At 35.0% G+C, this 17,096-nt stretch overlaps 1 protein-coding gene across 1 annotated transcript; it reads right to left on the reverse strand.

Moving 5' to 3' along the window:
- Nucleotides 1-333: 333 nt before the first annotated feature.
- LOC107757003 (mitochondrial cardiolipin hydrolase-like) lies at nucleotides 334-4,046 on the reverse strand. Its single transcript, XM_016574331.1, has 4 exons — nucleotides 3,967-4,046; nucleotides 2,994-3,181; nucleotides 2,688-2,911; nucleotides 334-754 (listed from the first exon to the last, which is right to left on the reverse strand). The coding sequence occupies exons 1-4, from the start codon at nucleotides 3,976-3,978 to the stop codon at nucleotides 504-506; spliced, it is 675 nt and encodes a 224-aa protein (XP_016429817.1). The 5' UTR covers nucleotides 3,979-4,046; the 3' UTR covers nucleotides 334-503.
- Nucleotides 4,047-17,096: the final 13,050 nt, after the last annotated feature.

A 17,096-nucleotide genomic window follows, 5' to 3' on the forward strand; every position in this document is an offset into this window, starting at 1 on the left:
AAAAAAAAAAAAAATTATATTCATGTGCATATACAGAAACAAGCTTATCTAAAATCTTCTAGTCACAAAAGAGGAAAACAAAAGGCACACACCGTCAGGAATTGAGCAATCAAAGGCATGGCTATGAAACGCAAACTCACAGGTTTCAGCTTGCTTTGCACACAGTTTATGAGCAAAGATATGTATTATTTTAGCAGATCGGTTTATTTGAACTAGTTTTTTACTTACACTAGAGCACATCTTTAAAAAAGTTTTATTAACTGAACTCTTAAATTGAACTAAATAATAAATCTTTCAAGCCCACAATAAAAAAACAAAACATTTTGCATCAAAACTGGAAAACACCTAAAGGTGCCGAAATTGTCATTAAGAGGCTGACAAACAATCAGAAGAAAGAAAACTAGCTTTCGACTTCTAAAAGTAATCTAACAAATAAAATAAACTCCTCTGTGTAGAACTGTGTAATGTAAACTGTAAAGAAAAAGAAGTAAATGTAAAGCCTATCAATTTAGCTGCCCATTGGTGCAATGAGGTTTGTGATTGGCTGGATCACTGGCCTCCCACAGCTTCTGAAACTCCTGCTGATAGGGCCGCACAAGCTCCAGCTCCTCCGTAACCATGACGTTTTCTTTGTTGCTCTGGACTGCTGTTAGGGTCCAGTTGAGGGAGCCAGTGATCAATTTCCTGCCGTCCACTAATGCAAACTTATGGTGCATATGAACAGCTGCGCTCATCTCGTGCCTCACACAGATGCCTGTAATAGAGGTCAAAAACAGATTGGAAAATATCAATTAGCTCCAAATCCACTTGCAAATTAACAACAGATGCGATTTCGACATCTGTCAAACCCCTCCATGTGTGAATCATCTAGATCCTTTAAGTCTGCTCTAATGCATCATCACAGTCCGCAGTAGGCAGGTGTAACAGCTCGCAGAAGTTACAGCAGTGTGTACTGAAATAACATGACCGTTTTTACTACCTGCAACAGTCGTACAAGTTCTGACTATGAATCGTTTCATACTGCATACCACAGAGTTGTGAGAACAAGCCCATGCTAAATACAATGATAAGGTTTGCAGAGTCAGTAAAAACCTCGAAATATGATGGAATAGTTTTTTTTAATTCTTAGAATTTTTACATTTTTAAAAAATTCTTAGAATTTTTTACATTTGATTTTAACTCTACTAATTTTATAATAATGAAGATTAATAACATCTTAAGTCACAAACATCATAGACATTCTATGTTTTTTTAAGTAATACTTCAATATTGGGAAATTACTAATACTTCAGTAACGCTTCAGCTATAAGATTATTATTTTGCTCCTTATATATGTATATATATATATATATATATATACACACACACAGTATATGCTTTGGCCATACAGTATATACTGTATCAGCAATTTATGAGCTGCTTGTAAATCCTGCAATATATCAAGAGTATTATTTAAAAGAAATACCCAACATTATTAGACAAATTCTTCAAATTATTATTATTATTTTTTTTAATCAAATGTAATTTCCCAGTCACATTTTCTTGGTTAAATAACTCAGAAAAAGAAAAAAATCCATTTAATATTTTTACATTAACATTTGCGTTGTTTTATTTTTGTACTACAAATTTTTTTCTCATCCAATATTTTGTGGAGGCACTGCCTCTGTGTCCTCCTCGGAGAAAATGCCCCTAAGATATATATATATATATATATAGCGCTGTCAAATGATTAATCGCATCCAAAGTGTTTATATAAATACACACACATGCATGTATATATTTAAGAAAAATATGTTGTTTATATATAAAATATTTATATTTATATATATTATATATGAATATATATTAATTTATATATAAAAAAATATATATACATGTATGATGGTTTGTGTATTTATTTATCTATACACAATAAATATACACAGTACACACATAATCGCGATTAATCGTTTGACAGCACTAATGTATATACATACATTTTTTAAATTAAACATACTTATTATACTTTAATTATAACTATATATATTATTATACTTTTTGTCTGATTTTTTTTTTTCTTTCTGGAATATAGCATCTTACTTTTCTGGTAGTTTTTTTTTGTCCTTTTCTTGAGTTTGATGACTGACATCTTCACTACTATTAACAATGGCAGAATTTTCATTTTGGCGTGAACCAACCCTGTGAAATCACATTATGCGACAACACACCTGCCTTACGGAGGGCGCCGATCTGAGATCCAGTGATGGTCATGTAGTCTCTGTCCGTAACCACTCGTACAACGACTCCCTGTTTGTGCAGCAGGAGAATCACCCTGCTCAGCTCCATGTGAGAGAAGGAGAACACACACAGGTCCAGTGACATACGTGCAGAGAGGAGATGTCCGAGCAGCCTAGAGAAGGACGTCTCAACCCCATGGGGAAGGGGGCATGCGCTGAGGGTGCAGAGAAAGGTGGAGAAATTAATTATTTTGCACATTATTGCACATTTAGATTAGAAAAAGCTGATCCAACTACCAGGGGAAACGTTTATGGCGTGTGAACAGGTGCTCAAGCATCTTACTTTTCTGGTAGTTTTTTTTTGTCCTTTTCTTGAGTTTGATGACTGACATCTTCACTACTATTAACAATGGCAGAATTTTCATTTTGGCGTGAACCAACCCTGTGAAATCACATTATGCGACAACACACCTGCCTTACGGAGGGCGCCGATCTGAGATCCAGTGATGGTCATGTAGTCTCTGTCCGTAACCACTCGTACAACGACTCCCTGTTTGTGCAGCAGGAGAATCACCCTGCTCAGCTCCATGTGAGAGAAGGAGAACACACACAGGTCCAGTGACATACGTGCAGAGAGGAGATGTCCGAGCAGCCTAGAGAAGGACGTCTCAACCCCATGGGGAAGGGGGCATGCGCTGAGGGTGCAGAGAAAGGTGGAGAAATTAATTATTTTGCACATTATTGCACATTTAGATTAGAAAAAGCTGATCCAACTACCAGGGGAAACGTTTATGGCGTGTGAACAGGTGCTCAACGCAGACTTGGGGTGAAGGGAAGAACAGAACTTCTTTCAGGGGCCCGTGAGAGTCTCTCAGATGCCGCGTCAGCCAGTTTAGCCACTCCACCCCCAGAACGAAAGCTACGGCTCCCAGCCCTAACACTTTCATCAGGTCTTTAAATGACATCTGAGAAAGCACACAGAGAGAACGGATTAGAAAATAAAGCAGAGTTATATTACACTTTATGAACAATAAATAGACTGTACATTCCTGAAGTTGAACAACCAGTAATTTTCCCAAATCATTGCTGTTGTCAAAGGCGACAAGTCCTGCATGGACGAAGGCCACCCACATAAATGTTATTAATTTGATTCATGTTGTAAATTATTACACAGGTCAGGAATACTTCTTTCTGATTGGCCCATGGAATCATTTTACAATCAAATGCTTTTGTATTATAACCACTGAACTGCATTCTAGTTTGAGTAATCACTCATCTAACTTCATGGTTGCTGTCTTCTCACCTAAATAATGCAACACAAACAATATTTTTATATGTACATTTATATTTACAGGTACACGAAACTAGCACAATTATGTAGAAAACTGGTAGCCATGCAGGAACAATTATAGTGTATTTGACAAAAATACTTGACCACAGATTGAAGTGAATGACCAATGAGAAGCAAGCATTCCAGAGCGTTGTGTGATAGGCCTAATATGAAGCATAATTAATACTGATAATACTGATAAATAATACTGATCATTTTGCACATGATGAAAGAATGTATTACAACAGCGTGTTTTAATTTAAGCTTAATTAACACTTATTTGACGCATGGTAGCGTTTCAGAAAAGTGAGTAATATAACAAATTAAACTTGTACTTGTTATTGGTCATTCATCCAGGTACGTATTTTGTTACGAGACGCTTTTTATAGCACAAAATGTGAGAATGTTTTGATATAATACCTGTTGGGACATGTCTGCCGAACTCAGTTGACAACTAAAAGCACGTGCACGTTCTGAAGAATCATTCTTGTGAATCGGATCTTTTCAAAGAATCGGTTGAAGAGGTTCACAGAACGGGTCTAAATGAATCATTTTCGAATCGGCCGGAGAGTTTCTCGAATAAAACAAATTTACAATGCAGACACCTCTTTCAAGTATGTCCGATTTGTGTTTGTACTAAACTAAAAAGCTAAATGCGACATAATAGTATGGGCATTTGGAGTGAAATTAGGATTTGATGGATGGGTCGAAATATAAGCTAAAAGAAATTTGTTTGATTAACTTGATTAATGCGTTGCTTTTAATAAACTGCATTTTATTGCAACGAACAAAAACTTTTCATCGAAGAAAGTAAATCAATTTATTCTTTGTTGTACAAACAAATTTGCTGCAGTAAAAGTTCTCTTTTATATTATTTATATTAAAGGGGTCATATGATGCTTTTTTAAAGATCATTATTTTGTGTATTTGGTGTAACAGAATATGTTGACATGCTTTAATGTTCAAAAAACACATTATTTTTCAAATACTGTACATTATTGTAGGTCCTCTATGCCCCGCCTCTCTCAAACGCTTCGTTTTCTACAAAGTCCCTCCTTTGACAAGTGAAGTCTGCTCTGATTGGCCAGCTGACCCAGTGCATTGTGATTGGCCGAACCCCGCAAGCACGTGTCGGAAATGTAACGCCCCTTACCATAAACACAGCGTCTCCCTGACATGGCTGCTTCAACACTAACTGCGGTTACTGAAACCACGCCTTCTTTCTTTGCGTGCACATTTGGGCGGCATTACGCAAATATTGTCACATAGTGAGGTAGGTATGTGGGGGCGTGTTAGAACGAGCCGTTTTAGGGGGGCGTGGCAGAGTCTTAACTTTGATAAAGAATAATTCACTGAATCGGTTACGTGGCTCTTTTTTGAACCCGTTACAATGCAGGAGTCAGACTCAACGGCACTAAAAAGGCAAGTTTGTTCCCTCCCTTGCAGGGACGGCTAGTGTGTCGGTGGCTCCCCCTACTAGTGAAGATTTGATACAACAGATTCACTGATTTTCACAACTAAGTAAAAACGAGAGGACACGTTAGTTTGGTTAGTGTTTATTATCCCTGATGAACGATCATGTTTTATACTTAGAATGCAGTAGAGAACAATTTAAGAGAATTCTGAAGAAACGTGCCAAAAAGTACCATGGTAGGCTATTACTATGTTCACACACACACACACACACACACATATATATATATATATATTTGGTGGCCAACGTTGAATGCTTTTATGGATGGATAGATGGATGGATGGATGGATGAAAAGTTGGAAGTTGGTAAGACTAAAGTAGTGGCTTGCTCACATACTAAATTAAGAAATGCACTCCAGTCCAGTTTGGCAAGAGGTGTTTAAAACTGTTTTAGGGTATGAGCCAAGGATAGAGTGGTCATAAAATAAATTAATGCACATTTGAAAGATTGCAATCCAGATAACTTAAAGGAATAGTTCACTCAAAAATACATTAAATGATGGACTGCAGTCATGTGGATTTTTGTGATGTTTTTATCAGCTGTTTGGACTCTCATGGCACCCATTCACTTCAGAAAATACATTAGTGATATAACGCTAAATTCTCCAAATCTCTACTTTTTTATTTTTTCCTTTTTCAAGATTTTCAAGCTCCTGCCTTCTACAAGTGAGTTGAAAAATATTACCATTTGTCCCTGTAACAACCATAATTTTCCACCAGATGGCGGTATGACCAACCTTTCCCACTAGACTCAAGGATGTTGACAACATGGTCATACATGCTTTTAAAAGGACATTTTATGAGATTATTTACTCAGTCTTTCACCTCCCTAATTTTCTCTTTCTCTTCTATCTTTCTTCTACCATCTTGGCTACCCCATTACCCCATATGTATATGTATTACCCAAGAGCCATTAGCTCTTCACTTAGTTGCCTTACCTACAATTTCAAAAGAAATATTACCATTTGTCCCTGTAACAACCATAATTTTCCACCAGATGGCGGTATGACCAACCAACCTTTCCCACTAGACTCAAGTTGACAACATGGTCATACATGCTTTTAAAAGGACATTTTATGAGATTATTTACTCAAACAGTCTTTCACCTCCCTAATTTTCTCTTTCTCTTCTATCTTTCTTCTAACATCTTGGCTACCCCATTACCCCATATGTATATGTATTACCCAAGAGCCATTAGCTCTTCACTTAGTTGCCTTACCTACAATTTCAAAAGAAGCACAGTATGCAATTGCATACTAGCATACTACTCTCACCATTTCTGCGGTATGCATTATATATGTCTTCTAAACTCATTATTTTACATAACTAAATTAAACATGCAATGTCAATGAGGTCATATGACAACAATGTTGCATACTACCATTTGTTGCATACATACATAGTTACATAATGCAAAACCCCATCTTATTTTTAATGAATAGCAGGCAGTATAGAGTATATGCTCTTCATTAAGCATTAGGTTAGTATTTCATTCTTAAAATATGTATATATATTAATTGATTTTCCACTTCACACCCCTTCATACACAACCATTCCAGTTTAAAAGCACTCAAAATCAAAGTCCCTGAACTCTAGGTCAGATCTGTGCCATGCATACACCACAGTCAATTAGCATGAACAGTATTTTTCAGATCTGTCAAGTAAGCGATGCATCATTTATGCTGGATGAGTCGGACCGTTCACACCACTGGGGTTTACCTGAGAACTCTTAAACTGTGTGTGACGGAGTTTGAAACATGCACTGTATAAACTACAGCACATCCAGTACAATTAATTTCTTCAGATTTTAACTGTTTAAATTGCTAGGGTTTCTTACCTGCACCATCCTGTAACATATGGTTATAATCAGCAGAAGACAGGGATGAATAATGGAGAAATATTGCACAATCCTGCTGTGGCTTTGAGGCAGGTTTTGACCAATGACAGAATGTTGCCTAGCAGCTCCAAGAATCCAGGCTTGACATTAAGATTTACCAGGTACTTGCCTTTCAGACAAGAAAAACAGTTTGAGACTAAAACTTTAATTCACTTATCCAAAAACAGTTTGTAATAATAGACAAAGCTAGCACGGGGCATCAGGAATCTAAAGTCAACTCTATAGTGATCCAGATATTCTGCACAATTTGGGCAACACAACCTTGACTGCCCTGTGGGAAAAAGACATAGTTTCAGCCCAGTTTAATGTTCCTTTGCTGAACTGGGTGCTCATGGTCTCTGCCATAGAGTTGAGTCTTTGTTAAACAGAAAGTACAATTTTTTTTTATTTTTTTTATTTTAAATAGAATATTTTGTATCATTATACATACCTTTACATTCACTTCTGATCAAATGTTGTCCTCGCTAAATCTTACTGGCCTCAATGTTTTACATTTAAATATAAATATATTTTATAATTGTATCAAATATATTAATAAATATAATAATTATTATAATGGTTAAAAAAAATTCTGAATGAAAAATAAAAAAAGTCTGAATAATGATAAAGAAATCATTTTTTATATCCCACACAAACTCTTTTATATTCATTTATTTGTCTTATGTCATGCATATTCATGTCATATTTCATTTATAAAGTATCTAAATGTCTGAGAAAATGAGTGAAAAAAGTTTCTATTTTAAATTTTTTTCTTATTTAAAGAAAAACTTTTTTGCCCTATAGAAATTATACAGTGTAAATATTCAGTATAACAATTTGAGCAGTGAAAATTGAACATTTACATTAATTTCTTATTTGGCATGCCTTCCATGTGTTTTAATGACAGCACTGAAGCTGACATGAGCAAAACCTGCTGATCAAGTTCTCCAGAAGTTCACCGGAGAATCTTGAGCTTCGGTGGAAGCAAGAACAATCTGACCGTCTGTACAAAAAAAAAGCATGATAAGTGTTACTATTTATAAATAGTGCAGAAACGTAAGTATTTTTTCACTGTATGATTTTTCATTGTTTTGCATTGTTCAAAATCCTAAAACTCTGCTTATTTCGTGGATTAAATGAAAAAACATTCAACGTTTCAACATGATTTCAGACTTTTTGACCCCACTGTATGTGTGTATGTCATCATCTTTACATATACTCCTTTAGGGAACCTCATCCAGAATGAATTACAGTTTGCATTTGGCAATCATTCCATTCAGAGTACAGCGAGCTGTATCATAATGTGGGACATGTGACCCTGTTCAATACTTTATTGTCCGCGCAATTAAATGAATGTCTTTCCTTTCAGCATGTTTTCAATTATTCTGTCTCATGGAGGCATTTCATGAAAGTATAAAATCCAGTTGTACCAATTTCATAAAGACGATTCCAGTAACAATAAAGGCACTGTATTCATCTGAAAATGTTCAAGGAGCCAAAAGCTGAATTTATACCAACAGGCCCTCTCTCATACAGAAATGAAGGACCATAAATGGCCAGATGTGCTTATTACTGCTAAATAAATCAGTAATAAGCACATCACTGTTAAGTATAAAGATCTGAATTTCATCATTTAAGTTTGAAATAGAAAAATATTTTTTTCTACTTGTTCCAAAAGTTCAGATAATGTTCTAATAAAGTTTGCAAAATGATAAAATGGAATGTTCTCTGTTTTTTTTTATTTTTATTTTTTAAAACAGCATGTTCCAGAAACATTCAGAAATAAAGTTTTAACTTTATAAAAACAATCTTAGAACATATTATTGCTAGCTGGGAGCTCAGTGAGAGTATGTGAAAATACATTTTATGTTGCTATCACACATGCTTTGAGGCTTATCCGGTTCCTTCTTCATTTACACACACCGCCCCCATCCCTCCAGACTTCACATAAAAGCCATCAATATATTATTACCTGTTCCACCAGCTCCGTATTGATCTGATACCTCCATCTCCTCTCATCTACTGCCAGAGCTATGCATCTATTCTGGCCAGCTGTGGTGAAGACAACACTAAACCCTGACAGTACAATTTCATTGATTTCTCTACTGGGATTCTCTGCGCTGGTGCATGAGTGTGTTCTGGATATTAAGTGGCTGTTAGACGTCGCAGAATATATTGCATCATAACAGTTTATCTTCATGTATATGTATTGAAGTACTTGCATTCAGATTGAATGCGACAGATCTGATAGATGAACATTGCATTTGTCATGTTGGTAATAAGAAGTGTGTGTGATGAATAGCTGGGCTAAAATTATGATTTTAAAAGGAGATATTTGATTAGTTGTAGCATGGATTTATTAAAGGACATATGTATTTGTTTGTTTCTGTTTTGTTTAAGTCTCTCAGATCATCTGTAGTGCAATTAACAGGTTGACATTTGACTTACTTGGATGTGATTATGTATGTGTGTGTAATATATATATATATATATAAAACATCAAAACTGACTCACTTGATATTCAGAACAAGCCTCCAAAAAGTTCAAAATGACAAACAAGAAGTGAGGCTGTTTCAGCAAATTTTTTTGTTTTTTTGTTTTTTTGAGCCTTTGCATATTGACATGAAACTTTGTCTAAGTCATTTCTATAATCTTGCAAAACCATGTAAATGTGGTTATGGTGTCGCCTACAAATCAAAACATAAATAATTAATATATAGCTTTGAATTTCTTTACTAATCACCTCTGACATGTTATACAGTCTTATTTCAGTATTAGTATTACCTGTCTACTTTAACTGTATTTAGTAATATTTTGAGTTAGTTTTTTATGTTTTCAGTTTTTCTTTTATTTCTAGTTTAATTTTATTATGTGCTTTTGTCATTTTTTATTACAAAACTATTTATTTTATTTATTTATTTTTATTTCAGTTTCAGTTTTAGTAATTTTAGTACTTCAGCTGAACTTCAATTCGTTTATGTTTTAAGTTCTAATATTTAGGTTTTATTTTATTTCAGCTGTATTTCAGTTAACAAAAACAATAGTTTTAGGTTCAGTTAACAATAACAACACTGATGCTATGAGCAAATCAAGTCTACTTAACCACACAGCATTTAGGCCTATGGCATTTGACATTTAAAGTTTGCATGCATGCATATTTCCTGCACACTCAGAAAAAAACTGTACAAAAGGTACAAAGCCTTAGGATACAAAGGCTAAAAGGTGCATCTTTGTACCTTATTTACCCCTAAATGACACATATTAGTACTTTAAAGGTATATATTAGCACCTTAAGTACAGGCCTATATATTAGAACCTTTTGAAAGGGTTCCACCCCTGTGAGTATTGAACCTTTTTTCCTTTTATGATAAAAACATGTACATTTCCTAATTTGTAATTTGCTTTGGATAAAAGTGTCTGCTGTAAATAACTACATCTTTTCGTATGTGAATTCTTGTTGCGTATTTACAGTATGTGTCTGATGAAGTTGTAAAATGCACTATTAAAACTACATAACAACACTGTCGACTGAAGAAAAGATGCATTTTAAATGTGAGTCTTTTTACACACCCTAGGGAGGAAGTCCAAAAGTGACTATCCTGTTACCTTTTCGTGATCAGAGCAAAGCAGGTGGGTTTAAATTTGAAACTGGAGCAGCAGCGCACACAGAAACACACATTCACGAGGCCGAACTCATCCATACAACACCTGGCAGGGTTGGAGTTCAGAATCCACAGCACCATCTATTTACCGCCGAGGAGGGAAGTCAAATGCTAATCAGGTTTTGTTTGAAGCGGTCGAGTTTCTGAGCCAGCGAGCATTTAAAGCAACACTCCATTGTGCTTGAAGCCAAAACTCACTGGTATCTATTATTTACGCTCTTCTACGTAGTCATTATCGGCTCTGTGATGTTTATGAGCACCAAACACATCACATTCGAAACTTTTCTGTCTCATTTGACTCACAGGGCATTCACCTCATCCTTATTTGCAATGAACGCAAATGTAGTTTGTTTCTCAACACTTTTTTTTGCTAGTTTGCTTGCTGCCAACCTCAATCAAAACAGTTTATAATAGTAATTTGTTAGCCTCTTGCCAATGTTTTGATTCCTGACGGTCTGATATAAACGCGCACCCTAAAGTTGCGTTGTCCGATAACCTGATTGGACTTTTGCGATTTTCTTTTTCTTTTTTTTTCATATTTCTTTTTTGTGTAATATGCCTCAGTCAGTGAATGGACTCTGGGTGGTGCATTTGTGTGCCGTCTGAGGCTGAGACTACTATGACTTAAGTGTGAGTATGATGGCAAACAGCTTCAACATCTGAAAACAGGCGTTGGAATGGAAAGAGAGGATGGAAAACTCTAACTTTGGCTCTTCATCATTTCACTGTGGTGATGAATTCATATGACGCACAAGACATTACTGGATTATATACATTCATGCATAAGCTGTCTGAACACTCCCTCACAGAGAAATCCCACGCAGTTAACTCTGTGTGGAATAAGTAAGTGAAAATACATAAATATGGACATCATATGATGTTGAGACCTGTGTACCAACCAAATGATAATCTTGAAATCCAGTCAGGCATTTCCAAAAAAAATCAGATTTTCATTTCATGTTGGTTTGTTTGATTTATTCATTTATTTGCTTACTACCATTCAAATGTTTAGGGTTAGCTGGATTTTTTAATTGTTTTTCAAAGAAATCTCTTATGCTCACTAAGGCTGCATTTATTTGATTCAAAAATACATTAAAATCAGTAATATTCAAAACTATTTGTACAATTTAAAATAACAATAGTGAATATATTGTAAAATGTAATTTATTCCTGTGCTCAAAGCTGAATTTTCAGCATCATTACTCCAGTCTTTAGTGTCACATGATCCTTCAGAAATCAATCTAATATATTGATTTGATGCTCAGTTATTTTTTTTAATAATTATCAATGCTGAAAACTGTGTAATGTATGTGTAATATTGTAATATTGCTGTGTAATATTTTTGAATACAATTTAAAAAAAAAAATTCTAAATACTTTGGTTAATAGAAAATTCAATAGAACAGCATTTATTTGAAACAGAATCTTTTGTAACATTATGTCTTAACTGATCAATTCAGTAGGTCATGAATAAAAGTATTAATTTCTTAAAAAAAAAAAAGCTTATGATTCCAGACCTTTGAATGGTAATCATAATGGTACGCTGTTAGCGTCTTGTGTTAGACTGTGGCAAATATGAACTATCAGGGGCAGGTGTAGGTGTAGTTTGTGTAAGGTGAGGGGTGTAGAGTGCAGGATGTGGGGTAAGAGGGGTTAACAGGCAAACTGATAAGATACAGCTGGCCAACGAGAGGTACCGCTGTTTAATTCAGGAACACACACACAGACTGACCACAGTACAGGGGATTGAGCGTCTTTAGGGAACTGAACTACTCACTCATGATGACCACAGAAACCTCCGGAGCCCACATTGTCCCTGAATGCTCGCTTTTTAATGAATCCGAGTCGTCTGCCTGCCTGTCTCCTGTTATCAGCCATGCCATGGCTTTCAGGCCAAAAAAGCTTTTGATATAAGGTCAGAGGTCACGGAGAGCATACAGAAGCTTCTCCACCCCTGGTTTTGGGTCACTTCACATCAACAGTGCATTTGCAACAGAATCAGCGCACAGCGTGTCTGGTTGGCGTCCACTTGTATGGGTTCGGTTTAATCACTTTTCCGTCATAGTTCAGTCGGTAATGGAAAGTCATTAGTCGTCTCATGTGGCCAGACTTTTAACTATCTGTATAAAGTCTCGCCCACTTTGGGGCAGATTCCAGCCAGAATATGCAATATGCACACAATAATCACACAGGCATGATGATAATGCATGTTAAAAGACATAAAGCAAAGTATTGGATGCCATACACTCCCATTCAAAAGTCTGGGGTCAGTTTTATTTTTTATTAAATTTTTTTAAAGAAATTAATACTTTTTTTTCAAAAGTAAATACATTATATATATTTCTTTTGAACTTTCTATCCATCAAAGAATCCTGAAAAATCACGATTTCCATAAAAATATGAAGCAGCACAAGTGGTTTCAACATTGAATAATAAATGTTTCTAGAGCAGCAAATCAGCATATTAGAATATTTTTTGAAGGATCATGTTACACTGAAGACTGGAGTAATGATGCTGAAAATGCAAAGTATTGGATGCCATACACTCCCATTCAAAAGTCTGGGGTCAGTTTTATTTTTTATTTAATTTTTTTAAAGAAATTTTGTACTTTTTCAAAAGTAAATACATTATATATATTTCTTTTGAACTTTCTATCCATCAAAGAATCCTGAAAAATCACGATTTCCATAAAAATATGAAGCAGCACAAGTGGTTTCAACATTGAATAATAAATGTTTCTAGAGCAGCAAATCAGCATATTAGAATATTTTTTGAAGGATCATGTTACACTGAAGACTGGAGTAATGATGCTGAAAATTCAGCTTTGCATCACAGAAATAAATTACATTTTACAACATATTAAAATAGAAAATAGTTATTTTAAATTGTAATAATATTTTACAATTTTGGAATGAATGTTCCCTTTTCTATCACAGAAACTGATGCCATGTTCTTCTTGTGATTAGGTTTTTGTTTAATTATACAGGTATGGAATGGTTTTCACTTTTTTGTTGTTTATAGTGACTTCTTTTTAAGAAGGAAACCTTATCAAAGGTCTTTGTACAGCCGTCTTTGTGTTTGTTGGATGTTTGCTTGAATGTGGGATTCAACACATGGCCCATATATGAAGAGACGACATAAAATAGAAGCGGTTCTGGATCATCAAAAGTTCCATATTCTATTCCAGATGGCAGTTCTGATCCACACTCGAGTTCTTGTGATTTGATCATAATGTAGCTGGAAGCTTTATTGGGTGTGGGAAAGGAAAGGCCAGCCCTCCCACTTCAGTATAGATCTTGGAAACACTTTGTGCTTTTGTCAAGAAACAGCTACTTCAGATCTGTCATGGTGCCAGGTCCACCAAACAGCTACAGTAAATGGGTCATTTGGTTATGAGAGGTATCTGGAAAAATATTGGTGATGATAGGGTTTTTTTCTTTTGAAATATGACTTCAAGTCAACATGAAATCAAAGCTGATCCTATTACATTTTCACTCTTCATTTTCTTGTACTTGACATTTAAACACTTCAGATAACATTGACTTTAAGGGGTGAATCATAACAATTTGAGTCAATTGCCTATTATTATCAGGGTTATTTAACATTAACTGACACTAAAGATATGAAAAATTGTTACTTGAAAATTTTTTTTTTTAATTTCAGCTAGTCACTGAGGCAACATTTCTCATTTTCATTTAGTTTAATTTGAAGTACTGAAATAACTTATATAAACTAAAACTAATAAAATGAATGAACCTATATAGACATTAAAAAAAGACAAACAATACACAGCAAATTTACCAAAACTTTAACTAAAATTGAAGCAAAAACAGAAAATATAAAATTATAATCTACTTAAAAAAAAACTATAGTAGTATGTCAACTAGGGTTGGGTACCGAACTCGGTACTTTTAAGGGTACCGACCGAATTGCGTCAGCACTACCGAGTACCGATTCACGTTAAATCAATCGGTGCCAAATTTCGGTATCTGAGAACGCATCTGGGTGCATACGCTACAGAGAGAGAAAAAGAGACTCTGTGACGTGATGTCACCCTTTCAACGATACTAAAATGTCACTGATTATTACAGAAATCATATTTGAAGCTAGTAGTTACTTTGTACATATTCGTAGTTACTGAAACACTAGCAATGAAGTCGAATTGAAGTTGAGTTATCATGATGTCCTGTCCAGCAGTGAGAGAGATTATGAGGTGAACATGTCTGTTACGGAAGATCTCGGCCGACGAGCAGCTCTCGTCAGCACTGACATGGCAAACGAGAGGGGTCAAAGGTCAGCAGTAGGTCGTGAGCTACGGCCTGCTTCCCTGGCCAAACTCAAGCCTGTATCATTACAGAAATCCAAGATCTCTGAAGATTCTATCATTCTGACATTGTGAAATTCTAAATCCACTACCTGACAAGACCCGAGCAACCTCCCTGGCAACCATTGAGAACACTCTAGCATCGGTTTTGCACAGACAGACAACTCCTTTTTTTTTTTGTCAGAAAATACAAAAGTCTAGTGAAGGTGATTGGATCTATATGAGAGATTTTAAATGTCTCATCACCTTAAACCTGTTGTCGCATGTCTTCTCTAAATATTCCATCATATTTAGCGAACCAACACAAGCCAAGCAGCTGAACGTCACTCTGAGAATAGCACAGGATGTGAGTGGAGGTTAGGAATGCACTTTCACCTCTGACCTTAGAGGTCATCATGGCACTCTCAGACCTCCATAAAGAGGGAAGATCACGTGGCGACAGTACACTGTGGAGATGCTGTGTGGGTGGTGTCTTCGCTTATGCAAAGAAAATATATTTCCTTATATATGAATGATCAATATATTAAATGATATAACGGTATATTAGAAATTATACAGAATAATATATTGTGTAAATATATTACAATATATTGAATAATACATAAGGAATTGCTGCTTTCATATTGAAAAATATGTGACAATATATTTATATCACAATGTATGTAATTTTATATTCAGTAATACACTATAATATATAGATGTACATGTGATAAGATATGGTACTGCATGTGAATAAATATATTGAACGTATATTTACTCACGCAGTATATACATATGGAAATATATATTTCATATGTTCAACAATCATTCACAATATACATGTGTCATATTTTAAAATATAGCTAGTTTGCAATATCATAAGCACACCTGCTCAAACTAAAGCACTCAATGAACAGACTATCACTGTGCTGAAATGTGCACAGCCATTACTTTTTGAATAAAGTAACATATGGTCTTAATGGTGTTTGGCCAATCGTCATCCTGACCACAGACTCTACTCTTCAGCACAACGGTAACCCCACAAACTTACACATAGCAGAAACCATTTTACATTTCAAAATAATACAACATTAAACACTATCAGATCTCCCCCTGTAATAATATTGAGCAAAAACACTTAATTTTAAAATTTTTACTCTCCTTTAACAGTCAGAAGCAAAGCATGCTGGGAACTAGAAATCTACTTTAACTCATTCCATGAATGTGTGTATATATGTGTGTTCATACATTCACATTTATATGGGAACATGTATGTGCAATATATACTCAATAAAGGATCAAACTTTATGAATATTAGATGTATTATGTTACTCTGTATTATGTATTATGTAACTCCACAGAGTTACTCTGTTACTCTGTGGGACACAAAAGAATTTGAGAACTTTTGAAAAATTCTCCACATTCTATAACGATCTTGATTGTAAATTCATTACAATTTTTAGGGTATATATATATATATATATATATATATATATATATACGAATCTACAGTGCTACTGAATCAATCCATTTTAACCAAGATTTTAGAGCTCTGTCGTTCTGGAGTTGTATGTTTTCCTTTTATTTGTACCAGACTCTTATGTATTTGCTTCTCTGTGCAGGTACATCCAAGAGGACAAAACAGTTCGGCACTTTCCCAGGAAATTATGTGAAAGCTGTTCATTTGTGACATGATACATTTGAAGAAATGACGGTTTGTATGAAGAGATTCTAACTATGCTTAAGCGGCTTGATCCGTTTGGGACACTCTACCTGTTGACGTCAAATGAAGACTTTTTCTCCCCTCCAAAATTTGGTCTTTCCCAGATGAATGTCCAGGTATGTGATCAGTTAGGTGTGCAGCATGTCAGCAAAGAACATGCGGTTCAACTGTACTACAGTGGCAGCATTTGTTGAAGGATTTAGAAGAATGCATTGTTTTTGCTTTTTGAAAATGCTGAGACTCAGCTATAAGCCATTAATATAAAATATATCAGACTTGGAAAAGGTGTTTAAGTTTACAGCTGTGAATTGTACTGAAGTACAACTTCATCACATACCTGACATTACTGAAAAACATGAAATTCTACCATTTATTTTTGCTATAAATGTTTGATGGACTTGGAGTGTTACCATTAGAGATGACAGTGTATTTAAAGCACCTGAAGATGTCTGTATTAAGGGTTAATGGTCAGAGAAGCTGTAAAAGGATCATAGAAGTTAAGTTTAGCCATTT

Source organism: Sinocyclocheilus rhinocerous, unplaced genomic scaffold, assembly GCF_001515625.1.
Source record: "Sinocyclocheilus rhinocerous isolate Xijiao unplaced genomic scaffold, SAMN03320098_v1.1 scaffold953, whole genome shotgun sequence".
NCBI classification, from domain to species: domain Eukaryota; kingdom Metazoa; phylum Chordata; class Actinopteri; order Cypriniformes; family Cyprinidae; genus Sinocyclocheilus; species Sinocyclocheilus rhinocerous.